General features: G+C 38.6%; 1 protein-coding gene across 8 annotated transcripts in view; it reads right to left on the bottom strand.

Moving 5' to 3' along the window:
* Positions 1–1,013: 1,013 nt before the first annotated feature.
* Positions 1,014–27,201, bottom strand: part of ABCA9 (ATP binding cassette subfamily A member 9) — a 62,989-nt gene continuing 36,801 nt past the window's right edge. For 4 of the 8 annotated variants that reach the window (XM_037809504.1, XM_037809505.1, XM_037809503.1 and 1 more), the window contains 18 exons: positions 25,952–26,089; positions 21,991–22,098; positions 19,452–19,625; positions 19,150–19,263; positions 17,101–17,220; positions 13,431–13,499; positions 12,895–12,986; positions 11,578–11,698; positions 10,809–10,926; positions 10,045–10,136; positions 7,604–7,764; positions 7,137–7,212; positions 6,973–7,067; positions 5,557–5,676; positions 5,197–5,337; positions 4,318–4,397; positions 1,264–1,319; positions 1,014–1,132 (listed from right to left, as the gene is read on the bottom strand). In XM_037809504.1, coding sequence (XP_037665432.1) covers positions 1,034–1,132; positions 1,264–1,319; positions 4,318–4,397; positions 5,197–5,337; positions 5,557–5,676; positions 6,973–7,067; positions 7,137–7,212; positions 7,604–7,764; positions 10,045–10,136; positions 10,809–10,926; positions 11,578–11,698; positions 12,895–12,986; positions 13,431–13,499; positions 17,101–17,220; positions 19,150–19,263; positions 19,452–19,625; positions 21,991–22,098; positions 25,952–26,089 — 1,974 coding nt within the window. In that variant the 3' untranslated portion in view covers positions 1,014–1,033. Of the gene's footprint in view, positions 1,133–1,263; positions 1,388–4,317; positions 4,398–5,186; positions 5,338–5,556; positions 5,677–6,972; positions 7,068–7,136; positions 7,213–7,603; positions 7,765–10,044; positions 10,137–10,808; positions 10,927–11,577; positions 11,699–12,894; positions 12,987–13,430; positions 13,500–17,100; positions 17,221–19,149; positions 19,264–19,451; positions 19,626–21,990; positions 22,099–25,951; positions 26,090–27,201 lie in introns of those variants that run through there. The other 4 variants (XM_037809506.1, XR_005212737.1, XR_005212738.1 and 1 more) reach the window with 4 other exon arrangements.

Below are 27,201 nucleotides of genomic sequence, written 5' to 3' on the forward strand. Positions count from 1 at the left end.
ATGTTGGAAGCAATAGAGTTATTTTAGGTTTTTTTTCTCTTATTCCTTTGTTTTCTTAGGGGTTGTTAATTTTCTTGGGGTATGGTAGGAACATGTTGGAAGCAATGTAGTTATTTTAGATTATTTGTTTTTCTTACTCCTCTGTTTGGACATGGTTTATTAATTTTCTTGGGGTATGGTAGGAACATATTGGAAGCAAAGTAATTATTTTAGGTTATTTGTTTTCCTTAATCCATTGCTTTGTTTGAAATGTTGTGGGGTTTTTTTGGTTGTTGTTTGCCTGTTTGTTTTTAATTTTTTTGATAAACAAAGTTAAAAGATTGAAAAAAAATCAGTAGAAAAATGGGAGTAAAAACTAAATGACAAATAGGGTGGGATGGGGGGATGGTTTGGGTATTCTCTTTTCACTTTTATTTTTTATTCTTATTCTGATTCTTTCTGATGTAAGGAAAATGTTCAGAAATAGATTGTGGTGATGAATGCATAACTATATGATCATACTGTGAACAGTTGATTGTATACCATGGATGACTGTATGGTTTGTGAATATATTTCAATAAAACTGAATTAAAAAAAAAAAAGTGAATTAAAAGGGGGGAAGTACTCTGCTGCTAAGTTATCAATTGACTTCTTTTTATCCCCTAATTTATGTCTTCATCTGGACTTTGCCTAACCAAAAAGATCAGAAAATAGTTAATATTTTAAAGTTCAGAGAAAGAAAATAAACTGTCTCTGTACCGTCCTCAGAGGTGTAAGCAATTCTACACTAACTGCATTTTCAAGTTGAACACTATAGAACACGGTCCCTGGCTGCCAGCATCGTGGCTGCAAAACCTGGCTGAATCCCGTGCCTTGTCACTGAGCTCTCTGACTTCCTCCTGCCCCTTTCTCTACTCCCGCTGTAATGAATAGTATTGAGTAAAATTATGACATGAGTTTCAAAAGCATTTTTTACCATATCTGATATAAGGTAATGAATGCTATAAAATGTTGCCTTTAAAAAGAATCACAGGTTTAAGCAGCATTTGGGGCTTTAATTCTCTTCCTGAGGGAGAAGCCTCCACTTCACTGAGGGACTGAGTTCCTCCTCAAAACCTTCTAGCTCCTGCTCCTTGGAGAGTTCCAGGAAAACCTGAAAGGGAGGAGAGGAATGGCGAGAGAGGAACGTCACACTCCTCCTGGAGCTCCAAACGAGTGGGAAGAGTATGCACACATTATTCATTTATAGTACACGATGATAAAAAAAACCCTGCTGTGACCCACCTGCTCCAGGGTCGTCTGAGAGAGGCTGTACTCCTCCAGGTTGAAGCTCTGTTTAACTGCATAAGGAGGACATATAGTCAGGGTTCATGTATTTTCTATTCAGACAGCTTTACCAAGTCATATACTAAAAGTAAACACAAACAGATCTTAAATGTAGAAGATAAGGTAATGCATATTCTGTGACCAAATGTGGGAATGCAAATTCATGATACAATCATAACAGGGAATTATAACAGCTTTGCTGTTCCTTGCACTTTAGCAAATAGTTTCTTCATCAACAATACTTTCTTGGATTACTGTATTTTGAATTTACCAGCTGTTACCAATCTGGACAACGACTGAGCCTCCCCATCTTGTAAGTACATAACAGAAGGAAAAGAATGAATGGAAAGGTGAGACTGGGAAGCAAAAATTCCTTTTTGAGAGTTACAGGAATGCCGTGGCATTTCCTTTCTCGGTGGGCAGGGGTTGCGGTGGGGTTGGCCTGTGATTTGAGGACATGGGTGCTGGACTGTGGCTCATTTCTGGAAAAAAATGTAAAGAAGAAATACTGTGGCTATCTGTGCTCTCAACTTCTAGAGTTTGGAGGAGAGAACTGCTTGTGTGTTTCTCATGGACTTCAAAGGGGATGTACCTCAAGAGGAGCACCTGGAAGGGCAAGGTGATTCCAAGGAAAGTGCCCGAGGGCTACAACGTACTCACGAGCAGCCAGGAGGAAGAAGCTTCACCCTCCCCAAGGAGCTGAAGTTAGAGACTACTGGGAGGAGAGAAGGAATCTTCAAGGAAACCACAAGAACATCCATAAAAGAAAGGGTCAGCAACTGTTCATTTCTGAAGCCATATGTGCCTGTTTGAATGTATTATGTCCCCCCAAATGCCATTATCTTTGATGTAATCTTGTGTGGGCAGATGTATCAGTGTTGATTAGATTGTAATTCTTTGAGTGTTTCCATGGAGATGTGTCCCACCCAACTGTGAGTGATGACTCTGATTGGATAATTTCCATGGAGGTTTTACCCCACCTATTCAGGGTGGGTCTGAATTAAATCACTGGAGCCATATAAATGAGCTGACAAACAGAAGGAACTCAGTGCTGCTGTAAGTGACATTTTGAAGAGGAGCTATAGCCAAGAGGGACACTTTGAAGAATGCCCAGGAGCTGAGAGAGGAGCTGCAGATGAGAGACAGTTTGAAGACGGCCGTCGAAAGCAGACTCTTGCTCCAGAGAAGTGAAGAGAGGACAAACACCTCAAGAGCACTAAGAGTGACATTTTTGAGAAACTGCAGCCTAGAGAGGAACATCCTGGGAGAAAGCCACTTTGAAACCAGAACTTTGGAGCAGACGCCAGCCATGTGCCTTCCCAGCTAACAGAGGTTTTCCGGACACTATTGGCCATCCTCCAGTGAAGGTACTCAGTTGTTGATGTGTAACCTTGGACACTTTATGGCCTTAAGACTGTAACTCTGTAACCAAATAAACCCCCTTTATAAAGGCTGATCATTTCTGGTGTTTTGCATTCTGGCAGCATTAGCAAACTAGAACACCATACTACCTCTCTAGTGATCAAATCAGACTTTGATTCCCTATTTGTCTTCTCCCTTCCTCATATGTTACACCCTGGAGAAGCCCAAATATTAGCTTAGAAATAGGTGAAGAAATAGAGTAAGAAGAGAAATAAAATTGGCCATGCCCTCTTCATAGCTGTGGGTCTCCAACTTTGAGGCAGGTCTGACCTGGAGGGGGCATGAGACGCTAGAGTTTTGCTGCAGTTTGAATTACCCAAAAGTAATCTGGTGGAATGGAAGAATTAATCTACAGACATAGGGAAAGTCATGGCGCATGCATTTTGCTTGCACACGGGGCCTAATCATACAATCAATTCATTGCAGCTGAGAATGTAACACTGTGTCTAACTTTTGGGGAAAGCAAATGTTATTTTACATCTCCATATTTTGTACTTTCCACAGTTTTCCCATAATGAGGCAGGAAACAGTGATAAAAGGCTTTTTTCCCCTTCCCTAAATGAGAATGACCATTTTAAGAGACTAAGCACAGCAGAAGGAATTACAGGTGGAAGGGAACATTGTTGAAAGGAGAACTACCATAAGGCTTTTAAGAAAAGACTCCACTGTATTCTAGGGAGAAAGCCTTACTACAACATCTTTCATAAGCCCCTATGGGTTATAAAATGCTTCCTGTTTATCGGTGCCCGCTATGGGGATTCTTCCCACTGCAACGATGCAGCAGTCTACACACACCACAGCTGGCCACTAGGTCAGATGGTCAGTGTGGAGAATGACCACACGGACAATACAGCGAGGGTGACCAGAAAGATGATAAAGTGAAAACAGAACCTACTGGGGCAATCCTGATCCTGTCACAAGAGAGAGAAGAGACTCTAAGAATTAGGATGTCTGGGGCCTCTGATTACAGGAGGGTGCTAAGAAGAAAGTCCAGGTCAAGAAGAGGCTTGGGGAGGGCATTCAGCTCACCAGCACTCCTGCATTAACAGGGCAGGTGGAAACCAAGTCCATGATAGTTCAGTGTGGTCTAAAAAGATCAAACTCTAAGAGCTTGAGAAGAGTTGGGGTAAAGCCCACCTAAACAGAGAGGGGAACCTCCTTATCAGCAGTCTAATGCTAGAAAAAGAGTTCATGGAGACACAACCAAATTTTTATTTTTCTGTTTGTATGTATTTGTGGATAGCCAGTGCCCTAAATGGCAAGGGTCTCCTCCCTCCAAGGTCTCACTCAATTAGAGCAGAATTTCTCAACCTTGCTACTGCAAATATTTAGTCCAGATGTACAAGACGGTCCTGTGGATGGCTGTCTTGTACATTGCAGGATTTGTAGCAGCATCCCTGGCCTCTTCCCAGTAAATGTCAGTAGCACTTTCTCACACTCTATGGTTGGGACAACCCAAAACAGCACCAGACTTTGCCACATCACCCTTGGTTGAGAACTACTGAATTAGAGGACTTAATAATTGATTTATTATGCACAGATTTGGATTATCTGTTCCCAGAATCTTTATTTCAAAATAGTCACTCTTACCTCTCTCTAATTTGAAGAACGCCTGTGATAAAGGTCTCACGTCCTCTACAGGCAACTTATAGACCATCAGGGAGGAGTACCTGCAAGGAGAAGGAAGGGGACTGAACTCTGGTCTCACGGCCACACCATTGATGGAAGCATCTACAAAAGAGCAGTACTCTGATCAGCAGTGATTTTTAATAAGCACATCTGAATGGTGTTGGAGACAACCATAGTGTGAATGCTTTTTGATGAACAGGAAGTCAATTTACTAAAAGGAGGATCAGTAGACAACAGGTAGGAAACTAACAGTGGGTAGGTCTTGAGAAGGGAAGAAACAGGACTACTTATCACCCTTTTTTCTTAGTGAAAAGAGAGAAGAATTTAAAGTAAAAGAGCTGGATTCACCTCCTGGCTCCACCACTAGTTATGTGGCATGCCTAACCTACCAGAGTCTCGAGTGCAGTGACTGATAATAATGAGAATGCTAAGAGACACCGTTTGCAGAGATTTGACTGACGCCCAGTAATGGGCATGGACCTTGTACAGGCGATCTTGTGTAATGGGGCTAGTTTTACTCTCTAGGAAGGACTAACTGAGATGATGTAAATGTATCCATTAGTTCCAGGCACATTATAGAAGGCCCAGGATATTAATTCTCTTATAAGAATCAGCTTACAAATCAGTACCCTGTTCTCTGTTTCCCTCCTCAGGTATCTTCTGGAATTGGACATTTCTTTAGGAGCTAAAGTATTCAAAATTACCAAGAGTGTATGTAAAAAATTTAATGATGGGATAAAGCTTATAGTTCTCAATGCCATAATAAAATAACAATAATAATAATAATAAATCAAATTTAAAACAAAGACCAAGATAAAAGAAACCAACACCTCTGCCCACCTCCCCTGCCGAGCGGCCTGGGGGAAAAGCCTCAGAATCTCAGCGTGGAGGAGCTCCCCTCGTTCCGGGGTCTTCACCTTCATCTCCAGCAGATAATCTTTGCCAAATTTGCTTTTCAGGTGTTGGATGGAACCCATGCATCTGGAGCAGGAGGAAGATGAGGTAAACACGGAAAAGGGGAAATCTCTTCCTGTGGATGTTTAGCCTCCTGAGCCGGCTGCAGGGTGGGGTGGGGAGGGCACGTGGAGCCGGGAGCAGCAGCCCCAGGTCTGCACAGCGAGGGACCCACTCCAAGGAAAACGTCCTTTATTCAGGGGACACGACCCAGGGGTCAAGCGTGGGCTCTGGACAAGCTCCCACCTCAGCCTTCCTGACACCACGATGGCCACGCGGTCGCACACGGCCTCGGCCTCCGCCATGTAGTGGGTGGTCAGGAGGACGCCCCTCTCCGTGCTCCCGACGGCGGCCCGGATCGCCTGCCTGGAGTTAGGTTGAGGGAAAATGTTAATTAAAAGGAATGCTTCAGGAAATCCAGAAATACTGTTGTTTCAAAAACAAAGTTGCAGTTGGCACATATTTGAAACATTCATAAATTCCAGTTAATATATGGAAAGGATTTTTGGAGGGTTGACAGTGTTGGAAACAAACTACTGATTAAAATTTATAACAGAGAACATGGATTAGACTGACCGTAGAGATGGATATTGAGTAAAAGGTTGTTTAGAAAGAAAAATGCTGAGTTTCAAGACTATTTATGAGAAGGTAAAGGAATAGAGACAGAAAGTGAGAAGAACTAATTAAATAATAGTAATAATAACATACGCTAAAGGCAGAACAACAATCTCATAAATTTCCTAAAATATATAAATATTAGAATGTTTCTGTTTTTGTTTTTTATTCAATAAGAACTATGTGCCAGGTGATGTTGCAGAAAGATTTAAAGTTGAATATTAGATTGATTTGGCCGAGGGTAAAAATGTGCCGTGCAGACCCAGAAGATCTGAAGAGAAAACAAAATTCTTAAAGCAGGTTTTAGATTCTTAAAACATTTCTTTTACTCCTCACTATATACTGGCTATTACATGACATCAGATAATGGTTTTCTTTAATATTGCTTTTCCTGATGATGTCAGTCTCCTTGACTTTATAAGTAAACAACAATTTTGACAGTTGCTACAGGATCAGTAAATTCATTTAGGATTTGTATTAGTTTCCTATGGCTACTGTAACAAATCACCACAAACTTGATGGCTTAAAACAACAGAAATTAATTCTCTCACAGTTCCAGAGGCGAGAAGTTCAAAATCAAGATGTTGGTAGCGCCACACTCCCTCCTGAGGCCCTGGAGCAGAATTGGTTCTTTGCCTCTTGCAGCTGCTGAGGGCTGCGGCATTCCTTAACTGATGACTGCATTGTTCCTTGATCGGTAGCTGCTCCATTTCTTGACTGGTGGCTGCGGTATTCTGTCACTTGTGGCTGCTTCACTCACTCCATTCTCTGCCTCTGGTTGCACTGTCCCTCCTCTTCCATCTGGGTAATTTACCTCGGCCACTCTCTTGTAAGGACACTTGTCATTGGATTTAGGGCCAACTCAGATAATCCAGGATGGTCTCCTCCTCCCAAGATCCTTAACTTAATGACATCTGCAAAGACTCTTTCCTAAGTTAGGTCCCCTTCACAGGTTCACAAATTAGGACTCAGACATGAATTTGGGGGGCCACCATTCAACCTGCTACAGGGTTACCACAAAGCATCCCAATACTCCTGGCTCCTCACCACATCTGCTGCTGCCCCTCGGGGTCCATGCCCGTCGACGGCTCATCCAGAAGCACCACCGCGGGGCCGCCCAGGATGCTCAGCACGAAGCACAGCTGGAAGCGGAGAACAGCTGGTCGGCACCGCGCCGCGGGGGAGCCGGGGGACGGCGGGCCCAGCCTTACCTTCCTCTTTATCCCCTCGGGTAAGGCCTTCGCGGGGACCTTCAGATGCTCCTGCAGCTTGAGAGCCTCGACTAACCTGATAGAAACAGTCAATAGAATACACAATGCCCCTGAACAATGAAGAATAAATACACAGAAGAATGTGTAAGCCAGAACAAAAGCTACAATAAAGTTTTAAAAGAGTAGCCAGAGTGATCATAAAATTGAGGCCACCTAGGATACTTCATGGACCTTTCAGGGGCATCAAACTCATATTGTCAGTGAATTTCTTTCCACAATAAGGAGAATCAACAAACTTTTTCTCCTGGCTTGAAGTCTGAGAAAACAACAATGTCTTGGGTTTTAGCTGACCAAGTCTTCATCCACAAGCATGGGGTCACCAGTTAGACTCTCTCTTTCTTAATTCTGTGTGATCACCATTGCCATCACATCCTCTGGGTAGAGAACAGCTGCAGCCCCCCACATACCGAGTGATGGCGGCCTCGGCGGCTCCTCTCCTTAGCCCCTTCACTGCGGCGAACACCTCTAGGTGCTCCCGCACCATCAGGCCGGGCCACAGCGCGTTCTCCTGCGGACAGTACCCCAGGAACCCCAGGGTGTCCCCGCTGCTGCTCCCTTTTAGTAGCACCTGTGGGGAAGAGCTCACTCTCAGATTCTGCTCCAAATGGTTTTTGTTATGTGCATATGAATGAATTTCATTGAAACCCACCTCCTCACACACATAGATCTAATAGTAAAGAGTAAATAAGTAATTTCTTAGCTCTTGGACAAACATGATAAAAACTCGATAACTGAAAAAGCAGATAGCCTGCACTGTTACGTGCCTCTATGACAGTTAACACTTTATTACCAATTCCATAACATTGTCAAATTCCAGATTGCTCTTTGGTCGTGCACTCATTGATCTAATCATTCAAATGAATAGATAATTGAGTTTTCCCTTTCCCACTGGCAAAATGATGATAATTATAGGACCCAACTCAAATTTACTGAGGATTAAATGAGGCAAAGGGTTGCAACAAGGAGCTATCACCATCCCTATCCCCCAGGGGATCTTTGATTATGTCATTTTTGGTTGTCATAATTGGGGGAGGGTGCTACTGGTATCCAGTGGGCAAGAGCCAGGGATGCTGCTACACATCACCAATGCTTGGTGAAAAGCCCTTAGCAGGAGCCTGGGACAAAGAAACCAGTAATACATCAGAGCAGTGATTATTTTTACAAATCAGGCACCATCCTATATAATAATAACAGCTAACGTGTACTCAGTGCTTATTATGTGCCAAAAATCTAAGCATTTTATATGTTTTATATTGGGTTATCCTTAAAAAACTTTAACAGTGAGGTATTATTTTTATCATCTCTGTTTTATATATGAGAAAGCTAAGAATGCATCAATTAAAAAACTTGCAGAAGGTCACAAATGTAAACCTGGGATGTGAATCTGGGGTCTAGCTTCCAAACCCAAGCCCATGACCTCTATGCTGTATCATCTCTTCCCAATAAACATGAGGGGAGAACTAGTTCTGTTCTGTCCCATAGACCTTTCAATCTGATGAAGAAACAAAAAATAAACAAGAAAACACTTAAATGAATTAATCATAGCCCCTGCTTAATGCTTGCAAGAAAACAGATGTGCTAAAGAATAATAAGGAGGATCTAAGTTAGCCAAGATTGTAGTCAGGAAAAGATGCTTTGGGGAGGTAAATTTTAAGGTGATGAGAGGGAGATACCCAACCATGTGATGAGCCAATGGAAATGTACTCCAGCCATAGAAAGAATGAACTCAACATGCTTCTTCCTACTCAATATGGTGGGAAGGTGGCCAAAGCCAATGGGAATAAGGAAGAGAGCTGTGTGAAAGGTGTTCATGGCGGACAGAGGCCCGATTGTGCCAAGACTTCTGCGGCTCACATAAGAATTGTGGATTAATTCTAATTGAGGGGTTAGAAGCAGCAGAGTGATATGACATGATTTTCGTTTTTAAAGGATTACTCTGGATTCTGGGTGAGGCAAGAGGGGAAATAGAATGAGAATCTAGGAGACCTGTATAGCAATCAATACCACTGTGCAACCTCTCTGAACTGAGCCTTATGTCAAATGTCTAGAGCAAAAGTCTCCTCTTCAAAGTCATGGTTCTTTGGACCTCTGTCCATTTTACCCACCTTGACCTAGCCATACTATGAAGGGATACTCATGCATTATTCTAGTTTTTGCTTTGACATTTAGAAAATTATTACCTTTTCTCTGACCTATGATCTTTACTGTCTTAATAAATCCTAACCCAGCATCATTGTTGTGCAGCATGAATTTCAGTGTATCTGAGAAAACAGTTTCTGTGGCTCAGTGGATCTACTACTACTTGCTGCATCGTTACATCAATAAGGCCAGGAGATATCTCAATAATGATGTGACAGCTCCTGTTGCATACGCTTTCCATGAAAACCTATGAAGTCTTATTGCTGATGGAGTCTCAATTGTTACAGTAGTCACCTATAATATTTAATTGCAGCATACAGGTAAGAGAACAGTTAAAAATGAAGATGCATGATTCTGACAACAGTTTCTGGTTTGGTTCAGGATAAGTCAATTCAACTCAACAAGTCCTTGAAATATATCAGTCAGCAAAACAAAGATCCTTACCTCAAGGAACATATATTTCCTACTAATGTCTCTATTTTTCATTTAATAAGGGGCATGGGATAGAAAATATATAGCCTTGTTCAGCAACTAAATACTTTTGGCACTAAACAGAGAAATTTTAAACTAATCCTCTTCAACCTATGCCTAAATCACATTAATTAATGAGAAAGGATCCTTTATGTATTTTTAAAATTGTTGTCATTATTCATGATAAATATTTCTTCTAGGCAGCATTAACCACCATATTTCTGTGTGTTATACTGACCTGCCCAGCAGTTGGTTTTGTGTCTCCAGTTATCATCTTAATAATTGTACTTTTACCAGCTCCATTCTGTCCTAGCAGTCCTATAACTTCACCTGAAAAAAAATACTTACACTTAGAATTGTAACTTCAAATAATAATCATAAAAATAAAATGAATACCATTCAAGGACTAAGTATATGCCAGGTGCTATGGCAAATGTATTATGTACATTATTTCATTTGTTTCTCAAACAAATACAACTCATACACACACAGACCTGAAGAGCTATTATTAGCTTCATTTTACAAGTAAGAAAACTGAGGTTTAAAGAAGATAAATGATTTGTCCAAGGTCATGCAGCCAGCAAGAAACTGAGCTGGAATTTGAAACAAATTCTGAATCCAAAGGCCTTTGCCATTTAACCAACACTTCCACAAAATGCGTTATGTGTTAGGAAATACAAATGTATTCCATGCCCCAGTCAGTTCTCTTCTGTGTTGTATTCTTTGCCATAAAGTTCATTACATTACTTAAAAAGTTATACTATCCTTCTTAACAGAAAGACTGTATATTACAGTTAGATGTAACGCTCCTCCTATGCAAAAATAATAATAATTTTATTGCAATTAGATCTGAGGCTTTTAAGTAGGCTGGATCAACCTTAGCCAGCTGATGGGTTGGCTGCCTTTCATGCTTATCAATAGATGGCGCCAGATTCTGGGGGCTTCAATAAGCTAATTATTGGAGGTCAAGATTGTTCTGCTAACCAAACTACTGTTTCCAACCTTTTTTCACACAGAAAGTGACATTTCTTGTGGCTATTTTTTTCCTTCTCTTAGAAAAACAGTTTTTCTTTTTGCCTGCATATTCCTTCCGTAGACAGCTGGCAACGATTACTGGTTTCTGTAAAGACAAGTAAACAACAGTGGGTTTTATTCTCACCTTGAATTGAGAGACAGTTCCCTATTCACTGTGGCCAAACTTTTTCCTATACAAAATCATGAATCATCCAGTTCTTCCCCAGACTCTGCCATTTTCGAGCACACTCTCACAGCCTATATTCCTACAGGGAAAGGGGCATTTGCACCATGTCATATGATTTAGGGAAGGACTTCCGTCTTCAGAGAGTAGGAATGGAGAGAGTCATTGAACCAATAGATCTTTCAAGACGTGCGTTTACCTGTATGCACACCTACGTGCCCACATGTGCAAACACACACACTCATACATCAGACTAGCTCTCTACTCTGAATTTCTTATAGTAAGCTTTTCACAGGTTCTGAAACTCACAAAATCTTACTTACTTTGCAAATTTCATCTGTACTTGCCAAAAACAATGACCCTGAAAAATAAATTAATGAACGTGTGCGTGTGCACGCGTGCGCGCGTGTGTGTGTATCTTTCTTTTGCTCACTTTGCTCTTTGGATGTTGTTACTGCTGCTGAAGACAAGTAATAAAAACCTCAAGTAATTTTCAAAAATTAATATTAGAAACTCATGCACTTTAAATAACAGATATAATTATTTGATGAAGAATGTTTTCGTAAATTCTACCTCATCAAAGTCAGGGGTGGTCACTGCATTAGCTGTTCTTACTCTTTCCATCTGAACATCTTCATCCTCTCCTTCTGGTTGCTCTGGGTTTGGAAAAATATTACTGCTTCTTGGAGAAATTCTAAAATCAAAACAGTGTGATAAAAACAGGTTTCCAATTGAAAATTTTGTAGAAAAAATAATGAAATTTCTACATACTGATAACAATTGTTAGAATAGATTGAGTGACTATGAACACAACATAATCTCCATTCTTTCCCTACGCACCATCTGTCTTTCAAACCATCTAGTTTTATCACTGAAGCTACTCTTAACATCATCTTTGCTTCTTGAATAATAAGTTTAATTCTCTTTGTCTGTGGTGACTTCCTTTTTCAAATAATAAAACAGAACACACAATCTAGCAAAGGATTTTGGAGAAGGGTTGCATGGAAAAAAAATGAGTATAGTTTTGGTTCACAACATTTGAAATCACAAATATGCCCCAGAAAATCCAGAACATATAATCATCATACCAATGACTAATCTTTTACCAAGCACTGTCAATTCTTGGGAATATGTTTCAGAATCACTCTTTCCCCACTGGTCTCACTGCTACAAATCCAATTTTTTTTTTCTTCATCATCTCCCCTCTCAATTATTGCTGATTCTTCTGTCTTCCTCATACCATCAAAAATTACTGCTGTCAGTTGATTTCCTACAACATGGTTGTCATCTTGTCACTCTCCTGCCCTACCACCTCCATTAGCCTTGAGTATAACTGATACTTGTGAGATAGAACAGGTGTTCAAGACATACCCATGTCTTTGTTTCCCATTATATAATTTGCAAAGTCTCCCATATACTTCTTTATTTCAATGTCTATCTTCAGTTTAATTTTCCACTGTCCTCCAACATAAGCCTTCTAGTTATTTCCAGCCGCCTTCTCAAATTTAAGGAACTTAACATTTTTTTCAACCTTTGTCCTATTGCTCAGACAACTTTTCCTTTCTGGATTGGCTTCACTGATCTAATTACTTATCTGTACTTATCCTTTATTTCAAAGATTCAATCCCTTGCCTGTAGCTTTCCTCTGGTGTGAAAGTGCAGTTACTGTCAGCCTTATTTTTTCAGTGTCTCGTGTGTGCTAATTTGTTTTTCTTTCACTAGATGGTAAGCTTGTTCCATTAAAATATCATGAAGTATAAAAATTTTTTCTACACAGTTCCTTAAAAACAGTCTCATGGTGTATTTTACTTAATTAATTTGCACATATTAAAATGTCTTTAAACAATTAATATTAAAATAAAACATGAAATTCTAGTTGAATTTCTTAACCTGAACACAGGATCCTTTCTCATTGATTTCATCCTAAAGTTCATTTCCAGACATCGTAGAACAAAAAGGAAAATGAGAAACTGAAGGTAAGGCTAGGGAAAAGAAAGACAATCAAAATTGGCATCACCATAAAAATAACTAAATATTGGAATTGATTTAAGTAGTTTGAGCATATATAAAGATGATTGGATAACATTTTCATGAGGTTGAAAACAATCTATTCAAAGTATTCTATGAAACTCTGAAAGTTAGCTTCAATGCTATTCAAAGAGGGCATGACTGAAATATAATAGTATTAGGTTGATACCAGTACTATTTATGACATTTGGAGTTTGGGCTTCATACTCAGCATCAGATACTCATTGTGAAGATAGGGGTTCAAATTTTAAAGACATTGTGTGTGTGATGGGGGTAGGAGGTTGCTTCTGTGCCCCAGATACCTGATCTTTCTTACATGGTGCAATTCAAAGAAACTCAAAGCATATATAGGTTATATCCCCTCATGCTAGAATATTTAAATGGAAATGCCTTCTTACTATTAGCAATGCCAGATAAACAATTTCAGGTTCTGCAGTTCCTAAATAATCCATGGAGTCAGGAGAAATCTGTAAAATGAGGGAAAAAGTATTTAGTTGAACCATCACCTGTTTATGAATTCTATCTCCTTTAAAATAAATTAGTGTCAGTGGGAAGATGGCACAGTAGAAGTCCAGATATCATTTCCTTCACCAGAACAACTATTAAACAGGCAGGAACTGTCTGAATCAATTATTTTGAAATTCCAGAGCCTAGTAGACACTGTAAAGAATCCAGGGAAGAGCAGCAGGGTGGGGGTGTTAAATTATAGTAAATACTAGTAAATTTCTCTTTCTGCATGGCAGTTACAGGTGCCCATCCCCACTCTTGTGGCAGGCAGTGGTGGGCTCTGGCCTCTGGCCTAGATTCCTGGTGCCAGAGAAGGACATAAAAATCCACTTCCCCAAGATCCACGGTGTGGGGTGGGGGTGGGGGCATTGCTGATCACTGCTTTCAATTAGCTACTTTGGATCTACTGGGGCCCCAGCTGTGAGGGCAGTCATTGTTCCATCCCGCCTTGGACAAAGGCAGCAGAGGAGACTTACAGATGTGTGCTTCCTGAAAGCAGCAGAGGACAGCTGAAGGTTTGCATTGGCTGGGTAGGGACCAGGTCAAGAAAGCGCAGCTTCAAGGAGCTGTGGAGGAAGCTCCTAGGGCCCTTTCTGGCCCCTCCTTCATCCCCTCCCCAGGGAAGTTTGGAGTTGGCCGATGCTCCCTTTATGGATCTCTGGTCTTGTTCTGGTTGGGAAAGACTGACTTGGGGAAACTTCTCTGGTGGGCCACCCTCCCAGAATTACCCCTCCGGGCCAAAGGAGCTTGAGACAATGAAAGCACTCTAAGAAACAAATGAGATGGACAGCCTGGGGCAAAGGCTTACTACTTTACGTCCTATAGGGAAAGGCCCTGGAGAGGGAGAAGATCTTTTAGGTGAGAAGTAGCAGGGGCGTTTGAACTCCCATAAACAAGGAAACTCCTAAGACTACTAGCAAGCACAAGCTCAGGACAAGACACAGGTCCAGATAAGACAGGTAAGATCCTGCATTTTGCATTTGCCTTGGACTGACCTTCTTGATAGGAGGGCTGAAGTCTGACAGCCAATGCAAAGCCAATTTGCAAAGATGATGAGAGGTGTTTTGTAATTAGATTTGTTGGTGTTGTTAGCTTCTGATACTCAAGAAAATCTGTGGTATCACCAGCTTTTTACAAACTCAAGAAACAGATATCTCAGGGATGTTACCATTTTAAAATATTAAAATAGTGTGCAACAAAAGAGTACAAGAAAAACAAAGAAAAACAGGAAATGATGGTCCATCCAAAGGAAGAGGATAAAATCCAAAAAACATCAGCAAAGAAGAACAGATTGTGGACATACTGGTCAAAGACTTTACAAAATGATCTTCAATATGCTCAGGGAGATGAAGGAAAATACAGAGAAAGAACTAAAGGATATCAGGGAAACCATGAATGAACAGTATGAGAATCACAGTAAAGAGATAGAAATTCTAAAAAGGAACCAACAGAACTACTGGAGGTGAAGGACACAATAACTGACATGAAAAATTCCTGGGAGAGTTTCAAGAGATTGGAGTGGGCAGAAGAAAGAATCAACAAATTTGAAGACAAGACAATTGAGATGAGTTACGCTGAGGTGAAGAAAGAAAAAGAATTGTAAAAGGTGAAAATAGTCTCAAAGACCTCTGGTACACCATCAAGTACACCACTATGCACTTGATTCATTATGGGAGTCCCAGGAGAAGAGAGAGAGAAAGGGGCAGAAGGAGTCTTCAAAGAAATAATGACAGAAAACTTCCGAAGCTTAACAAAAGATGTCGATATGCATATCCAAGAAGACCAGAGAACACCAAACAGGATGAACTTGAAGAGAAATATACCCCATCATATACTGATTAAACAGTTTCAAATGCCAAGAACAAGGAGATATTTCTAAAAGCTGCAAGAGAAAAGTAACATGTTATGTATGAGGGAGTCCCCAACTATATTATAAAGAGCCAATTTCTCATCAGAAACCATGAAGGCAGGAAGGCAGTGAACTGAAATACTTAAAGTGCTGAAAGAAAACAATTACTAACCAAGAATTGTATATCTGGTGAGACTTTCTTTCAAAAATGGCTAAATGAGTTCCTTTTTTTAAAAGAATACTATCCAGACAATGGTATGATAATGATTCAAATGCAAGTCCATCATGCACAAAATCCAAAGAACCAAGTTAATAAAAAGATACTATGTTTTTACCAATAAACTCCGCATCGTGATTTAGCTTAAACAAAACAGTATCATTTGTCACATTAACTTAATGTGGTCAGTTTGAATTTTATTGGTTTTCCTTATGTTTAATTTGTAAATTGCTTTTGGTTTTGTAGTTCTGTAAGAGCTATGAGCATAAGGAGTGAAGTTTATACCTCATTTTATGATTGCACAAAGTTATGTAATGTTATAAAAGTAATCTAAGTCAAAAAATGGTTCACATGTTTTAAAAACTGAGGAGAGATTAAGACATTCCCAGATAAACAAAAGCTGAGGGAGTTCATCAACATCAGATCTGCCCTACAAGAAATGTTAAAGGCAGTTATTCAGACTGAAAGGAAAGGACACTAGACAGTAGTTCAAAGCAGCATGAGAAAATAAAGACCTCCAGTAATGGTAACCATTTAGATCATTATAAACGTCAATATTCTTGTATTGCATTTTTTGGTATGTAACTCTACTTCTTACTCCCCACAGGTGCTCAAATGCAAATGCATGAAAAGTAATGATAAATCTATGGCTTTGAACATAGGAACCCTGTACTTTTACCCTTTCAAAGAAATCGATCGTGTTAACTTTACCAATGACCTCTATGAAGCCAAATCATATGGTCTTTTCTCAATTCTCATCTTTCTATAGCTCTCTGTAACATTTGGTGGTTTAAACACCCTCTTCTTCTTAAAACATTCTCTATTGCCATCTGGCACACACTCTTATATACTGACACTTATAGGGTTTAAAAGAACTTCTAAGAAACAATTCTGGCACACAAAAGTCCTCCAGTTTTTCTCCTACCTCATTGGCTCCTTCTCAACTCTTTTGCTGACTCTTCCTCTTCCCAAACTCTAAATTTTGGAGTTCAAGACCAAGTTCTTGGCCCCTGTTTCATTTTGACAGATAGTCACTCTGTAGATTATATAATCCATCCCCTGACTTAAAATACCACCTCTATATTGATGAATCTCATATATTTAGCTTCAGTCTCAGTCTACACACACACACCCCACACATTGAATTCCAGACTCATAAATCTAACTGGCTACTTGAGAATTCCCTTTCATGTCTATTATGCATCTTAAACTTAACATGTCCATCTGGTCAGGATATTTGCTCCGAGGAGTGAGGTTATCATGAGAACTGTGAGATTCTACTACCTGGAGCTGCCTCTGACCTTCATAAACTAGGGCAGGGCCTCCTACTGAGTGAAAGCATGAGTGTTGCCCTGTAGCAAGAGAATTGGTTTTCTGACAACAGAGATTTCAAACTTTGCATAGTTTAAGGACTGTACCTTTATTTTTGCAAAATCAAAGCATTCTGAAATGACCACACATTTCATGACCCTGAGACTGGAGTGGAATTACTTACCTCAGAATAGATGAAAAGAGAACCAATCAATGTGAAGGGTGGTATTAATAAGGTGCAGAAAAATAGAGCTAGAAATCCATATTGATTTAGGTCAATAGCAACTATTGAGAAGATGGTTATCTAAAAGAAAAGAAAAGAAAAGAAAAGTGTTACTATCGTGTAATGAAATGAATTTTAGGCTGTTTTCCAAGAGGGTGGGAATTCAACTTGCAGATATTCTTATTATCAGTTTTCATCTCACTCTACAAACCAATATTAATATTGCCATCAATAATTTTTCCTTTTTACACAAATTCTATTGGTTTATGAACTTTTAAAAAGACAAACATGATTTTTCAAATTTTAATGTTTATACAAATCCGGGGTGGGAGGATTTTGCTAAAACTCAGATTCTGATAAAGGGGTTAATTTTTACATATTACTCTGTATTTTTCTTTTTTCTTTTTTTTCCTCATTTCACAAGAGGACACAGAAAACCATTTAAATTTTGTCATGCCAGTTATGCATTTTCATAGCTGCATAATATTTCTTTGAATGGATGGACAACAATTTAACAATTTTGCCGTAAGAAAATGCGTTTTTTTAATTTTATACTCTTAAAAATGATTTTCTACATCAATCTTCATATACAGACACTTTCAGTGTTTAAGAGGAGATTCTGAGAAGTGTAGTTGCAGGTTAAAATTTATGTGCATTTAAAACTGCACAGAAGCTACAGATTATTTTTCAAAAAGATTTTGACAATCTCTTCTCCCCAAAACCATGTATTAGAGTGCACATTATGACACTCCTCATTAATGCAGGATGTTATAAATAAGTAAAACTAAATTACTAGTGTACTTGTTTCAATTTGTATTTGCACAACTACTAATGAGGTAGAGTTTTCTAATACTAATTATGTGAGATTCTTGTTCATTTCATTTTCTGTTTTCATGTTTGTTGTGATTTCAATAGTTTGTAATAATTCTTTATATAAAAGAGGCACAAATTCTTTGTCATATCTGTGCAAACATATTTTGCAGTTGACTATGGGTATTTGATTTTTTATTGGATGTTTTTCAATATAATTGTTTAATTTTTATACAGTAAAATCTGTCAATATTTTCTTTAATGGCTTCAAGTTTTTGTTTTTTTTTTAATCTTGCTTTAAAAATTGACCCACCCCAAGGTTATAAATACCTTTTCTTAATTTTTGTCTTTTTTCCAGATATTTTTATTTTATACTTTTTAAAAACTTTAAATCTTTAATCAATTTAGAATTGATTTTTGCACCTAGAATGAATCAGGAGTCTAGTGCCATTTTTTTTTTCAGCTAGAGAACCAATTATACTGGTTTCTTTTGTTAGACACACCATCTTTTTTCTTATGATATTAAAATATAAATTTCATATGCAATATATATGAGTCTCTATTTGATTCCAGTGATGTGTTTATCTATTTCTGTGCCAGTGGTCTGTAAATTGCAGAAGGGAAGAGTAGAAGTAGGAAGACTAGATGGGAGATGATGAAAGCTTAGACAATGGTTGTGGCAGTGAAGTTGGGAAGCAGCAAACAGACTCAATAAATGTTTAGAGTTTAAAGAAGTTGCAAATGAATTGAATGTGGGAAAAAACTAAGAGAGAAGAATCAAAGATGATTCTAGAGTTTTGGCATGAGCAAGCAGCTGGGTGGATTGCAGTACAATAAAGTAATATAGTAAGGAAAGAGGAGGAACAAGATCAAGAGACGGTAATACCTCAGATATGTGGTCATAGAGATGCTTTTTACATATTCAGGTGAAATTATAAGTGAACTGTTGAGGTAGAAGTCTCTAGATACAGAAGAGAGTTCAGAGCTGCAGACATGTTTGGAGGTCACCAATTTATAAATAGTACACACCCACACTTAGAGTATGTTTTCATGCCTATGGTTATCGTAGAAAAATTCAAATTTTCTAGAGAGCAATAATAATTTACCATTCTGCTTACTGCAAAGATTAAAACATAAGTTCTTAGATTTATGTGAAAATAAGTTAAAAAATAAAAGAATGTGAACCATATACATACTTACAATTAAGAAGAAAAATGACCAGATTCCACTGTTTTTTCTCCCATTGCGAAAGATGAATGAAATCACATATGTCAAGAAAACAAGAGATAAAACATATCCAATGCTACACAAGATCTGGAAATAGAAATATTAAGTTTGGGTAAAGAAAATGCTGTATAGAAAGGTATTTCATACTTTAACCTCAACTTGCCAAAACTATACCTCACCACAAGTAACTTGAAGTTCTTGGTTTAAGATTAATAATGTTATTGCATTAATGAAAAATAGTCTAACAAATTCATCTTGCCATTTTTGCCACTTACCTGAACTAACAGGTTTTGAATTATAAATACAATCTCATCTGGGCTAAAAATGTAGTCCATTATTTGCATTACAAGGAGGATCGAGAAATACAGAGGACCATCCACCAGCGCCTGCCCAAACCAGTAAGCAGAAGGGTAGAGGCCTGAAATCTGTAGCTGGGAGTGAATTTTTTTCTGATAAAGAAATAGAAGAAACATCAAAGGTTCTGAAAAATTGAGCTTTGAAACATTGTGAAAATACAATCATGAAAGCAGTCATTTTGCTGTTTCTCTTTTATAAACACTGTGCTGATTCGGCAAATGCCACTGCCATTTGCTACACTCGATGCTTCTAGGGTTGGAAGCCTCATGCCAGTCAAACCATTAACAAGGGTGACTTCATTGCCAAAGGGAAAATACACCAACGTCACTAGCTCATGTTCCATTCTGGACTAAGATGACACCTTTGCTTCCCAAAGCTATTCTTTCCTTTGGCACTGTGAAGACTTGAAAACTGCACAAAGGCTCAGCACAAATAGTTTTACAACTTCCCGTAAGATTTTTAAGTTTTATTCATTTATAATGGACATTCTCTTTGGGGGTCTAAGAAATGGTTATCTAACTAGTCAATTTCATAAACACCTCTTTAGGTTGGCACAAGCAAGACTTCTTTAAAATGCTGCACTTCTATTGTCTTGAAGAAAGTCATATTTTTCATTATTGCATTGTGGAAACTACTGAGTGACTCACTGCAAGCCTTATTGTTATAGTGACTGTGTTAACATAAGGTCTTTAAAAATATAACTTAGGCTATTATAACAGTAAAGCACAATAGCAATTAAAAATTAAAATGGGAAATTGAGTCAATATAAAGAGATTCATTAGGAAAAAAAATTGGAATGCAGGTAAATATCCTGAAAGAGACAGTGCAACTAAAGGAGGCAGGGAAGAGAATAATAGAAAGAACAGATTAGAGAGGTTGAAGTTTCCTATTCATTAATGTTTTTAATAAATATTTACTGTGTATATACCATATGCCTGGCTTTGCGTTGGTCATGGGGCTCTTAAGGGGTTTAATTTCCGGGATGGAGGGAATAAAGACAATAAACAAACAAGTATGCTGATAGCTACATAATTCAATTGCGTATGTGTTAAGAAGAATGTTTCAGGGTCCTATGAGAGTCTTTAGAAAGGAGATAAATTATAATTAGGGGATTGTCAGGGAGGGTTCCTTTGTGAAGTGATACCTAACTTAGGCTCTGAACAATGAGTAGTTATTAACAGGTGACAAGTCAGGAGAAGGCAGAGAGAAGGCCCTGAAGTGGGGAGTGTGGTGTCGAATGGATTGAATATGTATAGTAAAAGAGAAAAAGAAACAAAGATAACTTCTAAATTTTGTGTCAGGGCAACTAGGTAGATAGTGGTACCATCTAATGAGATGGGAAAATTGGGAAAGAAGCAGATCTGGACAGAAAAATCAAGAGTTTCTTCTGCCTACATTTGAAATGTCTATTAGGCACATATGGGGAGAAATCAAGGCAGCTGCTATATATGGAAGTCCAGAATTCTGAAAAGAGCTGAAAAGTAGTCCCAGTACTAAACTGTGGGAAACTTACTATATGCCAAGTACTATTCTAAGTGATTCACACATATTATTTCACCACATCCTCAAAGGAAGCCATTTCAAATAGATATAACTATTATCCCCATTGTGCAGATAATAAAAATGAGGGACAGAATGATTAAGCAACTGTCAGATGGTGATACAGCTTGACGGTGGTGAGCCCAGGCAAGTTGACTCCAAAAGGAGCCTTAGAAAGAGTGACTAAAGCAATAGAAAGCAGGTGGTGAAAATGTGGTCTTGTAAAAGTCAAGGAAGAGGGGTAGTTTGTGTTTCCCATGAGAGAAGTTCTAAAGCTAGGGACAGTTTAAGAGCAGAATGAATGAAAATTAATTCCAGACAGTCAGAAACATTTCCTGAATTTTTGCAAAGCCCAACAGCACCAAACTAGCATCAGCTGATGGTGCTAAATGCAGAGACCAGAAGTCTTTTCAGTGGCATCAGAGTTACAAAGGAGAGGCAAACACACTCTGTTTCAGGCTTCTTAAATTTTATACAAAAACATCACATAATGAAGGACAGTCTTTTCTGACAATATGTCGAAGTGCCTGAGTTGGTCAGTGCTCTCTGAGTGACTTTACCCTCCTGCCTTCCCCTGGAAAGTGGTAACAATTATTGAGAGATGGGCTGTGATTGCATCAGTGCCAAGTGTCTAAAATAAAACTCCAAGTGATATATCAACTAGAAGTTGTAATTCCCTGTTAGTTGATGATATCTCCTAAGCTGTCCTTCCTGAAGTCACATTTATTTAAGAAAAATAGCATTGCCTTCCTATCAGGCAACCTGTTATTAACTGCTTGGTTATTTACTGTTTCAAACACAAAAACTTAATTGTACCACCTTCATATGCATACATTATTAAAGGACTATTGACTATATATATATTGACTATTGACATTGGCTTTTGAAAATATGCAAGGATTGAGTTACTTTTCTTACTTTGTAGTCTCCGATACTGCTCATCGCAATGTAAGGAGTAAAACAGGCTGCCACTGGTATCCAGAAGAAGGCGTTACTCAGGTACCCATATTCATAAGACATGTGCTCCTAAAATCATGCAGACCACTGTGAGCTGATGGCAGTTGGCCATACAATTCATTTATATATATATATATATATATATATATATATTTGCTAAATCCTTCAAATAAATGGATCAGTCTGACCACCCAAAGCACTTTCTGAGGTCCTATCTGCCACTTCTTACCCACATTCATTCTCAACCCTGCATTGTGGCAATAGGATTTTGAACATGTAGCCAACTCAATGCTGAAGAAGCAGAATCAACCCAGTTATATGAATTGGCTAAGGTCCCACAGTTCATAACAAGTGAGGCAGGCATGAAACGTATGATCATAACATTTAGACTGATATTTTAATAAAAAGTAGAGATTGTGGGCTGTAGTGGAGGGGCTGCTTTGCTATTCTCAGAAATTGGTGCTAAATAAGTTCAGTTCAACATTTATGCAAATTCATTTTCCCTGATTCAGCAGCTAATACAGCTAATACAGGAGTAGCTCATTCAAATGACTTTCAGAGACCTGAGAAGTAGAAATAAATGAATCAAGCATACGGATGTTAGAACATAAAAGTGATGGGGCTTGGAGAAAAATGGACAACACATACTTCACATAAAGGCACTGGATTAAAAAAAAATTCAAAATTCTATTTAGGCTGAAGGGGCCATGAGTTTTCCTGTAAGACTTGATTTGGTCTATGAACCGTTGCTTTACTACAGTATAAGTCATCTGAGGGTACCAGCCACAAGTTTTGGGGTCTCCTTACTTTTCTCCTTTTATGTTTTTTCCCCTCCTAAAAGCACCTCTCTGGGATGCATATGTGGAAATGAGGCCCTGGGGAAGAAAGGGCACCCAGGACCACCTCACCTATCTTATTTCTTTGCCTGGAATCACCCTTGTTGATTTTCCTGATTCAGAAGCTCTTGGAGATGAGAAACTCACAATTAGTCTTGACGGCCAGCTTGGCTCATAAATGACATATAATGTCCATGTTAGACTACACCTGCTCACAGTCAGTGCTTGGTTGGGCTCAGGCTGGAGGGACCCATCAAGACACCTGATAGCAGCAGGGTGGTTTGGTCAGGTCAGGACATGCAGGAATGACGGGGCGGAAACAATTCAGGACATGTGACTAGTGGCTAAAGCCACTGAATGGTGTCAGAAGCAGGGTCTGACCTACAGCAAGTTATGTGCTTTAGGGAAAAGGAAAATTAGTCTGCAAAATTAATTGTAGGGAGGATGCCAGGGACTAGATGGGAAATCAGTGAGAATAGTTCAAGGAGGGAATATTTATCTCACATAGGAACTCAAGGTCAGCTGGACAGGTGGATAGCAAATGCTTTGTGGTTAAGAAATCTTTTTAAAAGTGGGAACGCAGGTCACTTGCTCAATCTTGGGAACTCCCTGTCCTTGGTTATCCACATGATTGACCAGTCTACTTACTGGCTAAGGAAATGTATTGGTACCCTTATGTGCCTCAGTTTCCTCAGTTGTAAAATTAGAATAATAATACACTAATAAAATATAATAATAACAATACCTTCTTAATTGTTTTTGTTAGGACATTTAAATGTGTTAACACATATAAAGCACATGGTAAAATTTGGAGTTAACTTGGGGCCACCTATGAACAGGAAGTCACTGCTTCTGCTCTAGAGATTTCAAAAGGAAGGAGGACTGCTCAAGTGTGGCTTGAGAGGAAATGGATAATATATTTATGAAGATGGGAAAACCCCCATTACACCCCAGATCTTTGTAACTTTCAAATGATGTGGAAGAGGACCCTAACAGTATTTATAGCTCTTTCCGAAGAAGCACAAAGATTAAAGAAGGGGTAGAAGTTATCGAGCTACCTGCGTGATGGCCAGGCCAAACAATCAACAACAAAAAGTGGAGAAAGCCTGATGGTGTGGACCTCTCTGCTGTGGCCTGGGGGAGACCCTGCCATGCATCGTTGAATGTGTTCTCATCTACTGAAGAGACTGCGGTCAAGTTCAACACTACCTTGAGACAATCACCAGGATTACCCAGGCTGTGATCACCCACATAAATAGATGATATCAGCAGCATATCCAGTTAAAGAGAGCATGGATATCTCCCAAGCTGTAAATCTATAGGAAGATTATCTATGCCACCATCCATCCTTTCTACTCCCAGCCCAGCAGTGTTTTACCCAGAAGGAAAACAAGAAGAGGAAGTCCAAGATCTAGATCAGTCTCCTCTTCCTCTCCAAGGCACTAGACTGTAAGGGGGAATGAAAGAGAAAATCACACCACTTCCCACCCCAGTCCAAGTCATTTAGGCCACAAATGGAACCTGCATGTACAATTTTCTAAGTTTATGTGCCTAATCTATTGTCCTTACAATAACTTGGCCAACTTCACCTGGTGCTCAAATTGCCTCATTTACTCCTCAAGAAAAGTTTGTGGTCTACTTTACCTGTATTTTTTTTTTTTTTTTTTTTTTTTGCAGATTGGTGAATCAAGGACTACCAGAGTTAAGTTGAATCAGATAGGAAATTCAAGTTGTGGACTGTATTGGACTAATTTTTAATAACAAACGTGATCAGGATGCTATAGAATATACCAAGGTGCCATTTGAAAAAGGTAAAGGGAGAGTCATACAGAAAAATGAAAGAAGTGATTCAAAAACAGATTTGCATGTCTACCCCTCTTCCCACCCATAGAAATTCTGACTCAGGATTTGAGCAGGCCTGGGAATTTATATTTTAAACAAGATCTGCTGCTAATTCTATCACAGCCAGTCCCCGATCTAGTCCAATCTGAACATTCTTTAATAAAAGTTTCATTTGGCACATTCCCAAGGAAAAATAATGTTAATATCAATAATGATATCAAGTACAATTTATTCAACATGTAAATTTTCTAAGTGTTTATGTGCCTAATCTATTGTCCTTACAATAACTTGGCTAACTTCATCTGGTGCTCAAATTGTATCATTTACTCAAGAAAAGTTTATGATACAGTTTTATCTGTATTTTTTTGCAGATTGGTGAATCAAGGAGTTAAGTTGTTCATGAATGTCACACAATATGGAGCGACATTCAGGGTGGTCTGGCCCAAAAGATCCTGGATTTTTCAACTATGTCCAAATACTTAGGGTCAAAGATGGTTATAGACCTAAGATCAAAAATTCTCATTTCTTTTTCTCAACTAAATGTATTTTATGCTGCTCCAAGTCATCTGAAACAAAGCTACAATGTTATTAATCATTGCCAAATTTTGTATGTATGTATACACACATATATATCATATACACTGTGCTGGTTTGGAGCTATGTACCCCAGAAAAACATGTTCTTAAACTTAACCCATTCCAGTAGGAGTGAACCCATTGTACATAGGGCCTTTTGATGAGATTACTTTAGTTAAGGCATGGCCCAATTCAATCAGGATAGGTCTCCATCCTTTATAGAGAGAATGAAGTTCAGACAGATAGAGAGAAAGTCATGGGAAGCAAGAAGCTGAAGGTCAGTGGAATCCAGAAGGGAAGGAGAGGCCAGGCGAGGCTGCCATGTGCATTGCCGTGTGACAGAGGAGCCCAGGCCAAGGATCAGTAGCAGCCAGCCCCAGAAGACCAGTCTTCAGAAAGAAAACATCAACTTGATGATGCCTTGATTTGGAGTTTTTCCTAACCTTAAATAACTTCTAATGTTTAAGTCAACCCATTGCATGATATTTGCTTGAGCAGCCAAAGAAACTAAAACATATGCTTATATGCATATATATGTGATATACACATATAACAACATAAAACATATTTTGGAGTCAGTTCATAAAATTAATATGTGAATTCAGCACTTCAAGAATTTTCTTGAAAGCTATTGATGGCTCAGTATAAGTGAGATGATATTATACTTACTTCAAAATATGTGCTTCTGTCAGTCTGAATGTGTCCTGAGGAATTAAAAACTCCAAGTAGCCCATTACTAATGATATCCATGAGGACAGGAAAGCAATTCAGCCTTTTGGTATTACATGCTATTGAAAATCTGTAATCCTAAAATATAAAAAATATGAATTCTAAGTCCTCAGAAAGCAAATGCAACATTAAATAAATAAATATGATAGAAAAATCTTTCAAATTATTGATAATACAGTAAGGCTAAAGATTAAGCTCACCATCATCATTATTATTTGGTAAATTCCCAATATGCCTCAAGGAATCCCATACTTTGGTTTCTACCCACTATATCATCCACCATTTGGCTACTTATGCCTTTAACTTTCACCCAAAAAAATACCTCAAATGATTTTTAGCAACGATACTATAAAACTCTACAATGTAAGCTCACTTTAACATGAAAATAGACTTTGTTTCAAAACACAATACATTTCTTTTATAAGTGAAGAAAGTGTGCATAGAAAGCAGGAGGCAAGCAGCTATTGCAGTGAAATCATAGGCTTTGACAAATCCTGAGCTTGCAATAGCAATATTGCAGGTAAAATCTCTTTAAAAAAAAATATAATACTTTTGCATTTGAAATAAAAACTTTATTAGTTCTCCCCCAAAGAAAAAGAATAAAAGTAAATTCATTATCTATATTGCCCAAAATGTGGGCAATCTTTGAGAAATCATTTCTGCAATCATAAATTGTATTGCATCTAACTTAATTATTGAGAGTAATGTTCATTGATGTTAAACATGGCATTTCTTAAAACTGTTTTTCTGAGCATACTGGAAGCTAACTTGATTAGGACATATCAAGGGCTGGTTTGATTGAATGTAACATCTCACTGTATTTTGGCACAGAAATTATATCTGAAAACTGTTTGGAGCTACAAATAGTCAAGATTTGCAACCCAAGAGCTCCGATTTACACATCAACACTATCTTCTCATCTGTTTCCATTTGTCTACTATAGGGATCTCCATCTAAACTCCTACACTACCAGATCCAGATCGGTAATATCAATGAGTGAAGGAGTATAGAGTATGGGCAAACTGAAAAGTAAATGCCACTTCTAAATTAGGCAGCTGTTTCTCAGCTGTTCTGTAGTCTGCCAGAACTGGCATATGGAGTGATTTTTCAAAAGAAGCCAGAAATTTACATTTGTATGTAAAATGTACCAATTTTTAAATGTTGCCAGACTTCAAAGAGCATACAATCAC

This window comes from Choloepus didactylus, chromosome 18 (genome assembly GCF_015220235.1).
Source record: "Choloepus didactylus isolate mChoDid1 chromosome 18, mChoDid1.pri, whole genome shotgun sequence".
NCBI lineage: Eukaryota > Metazoa > Chordata > Mammalia > Pilosa > Megalonychidae > Choloepus > Choloepus didactylus.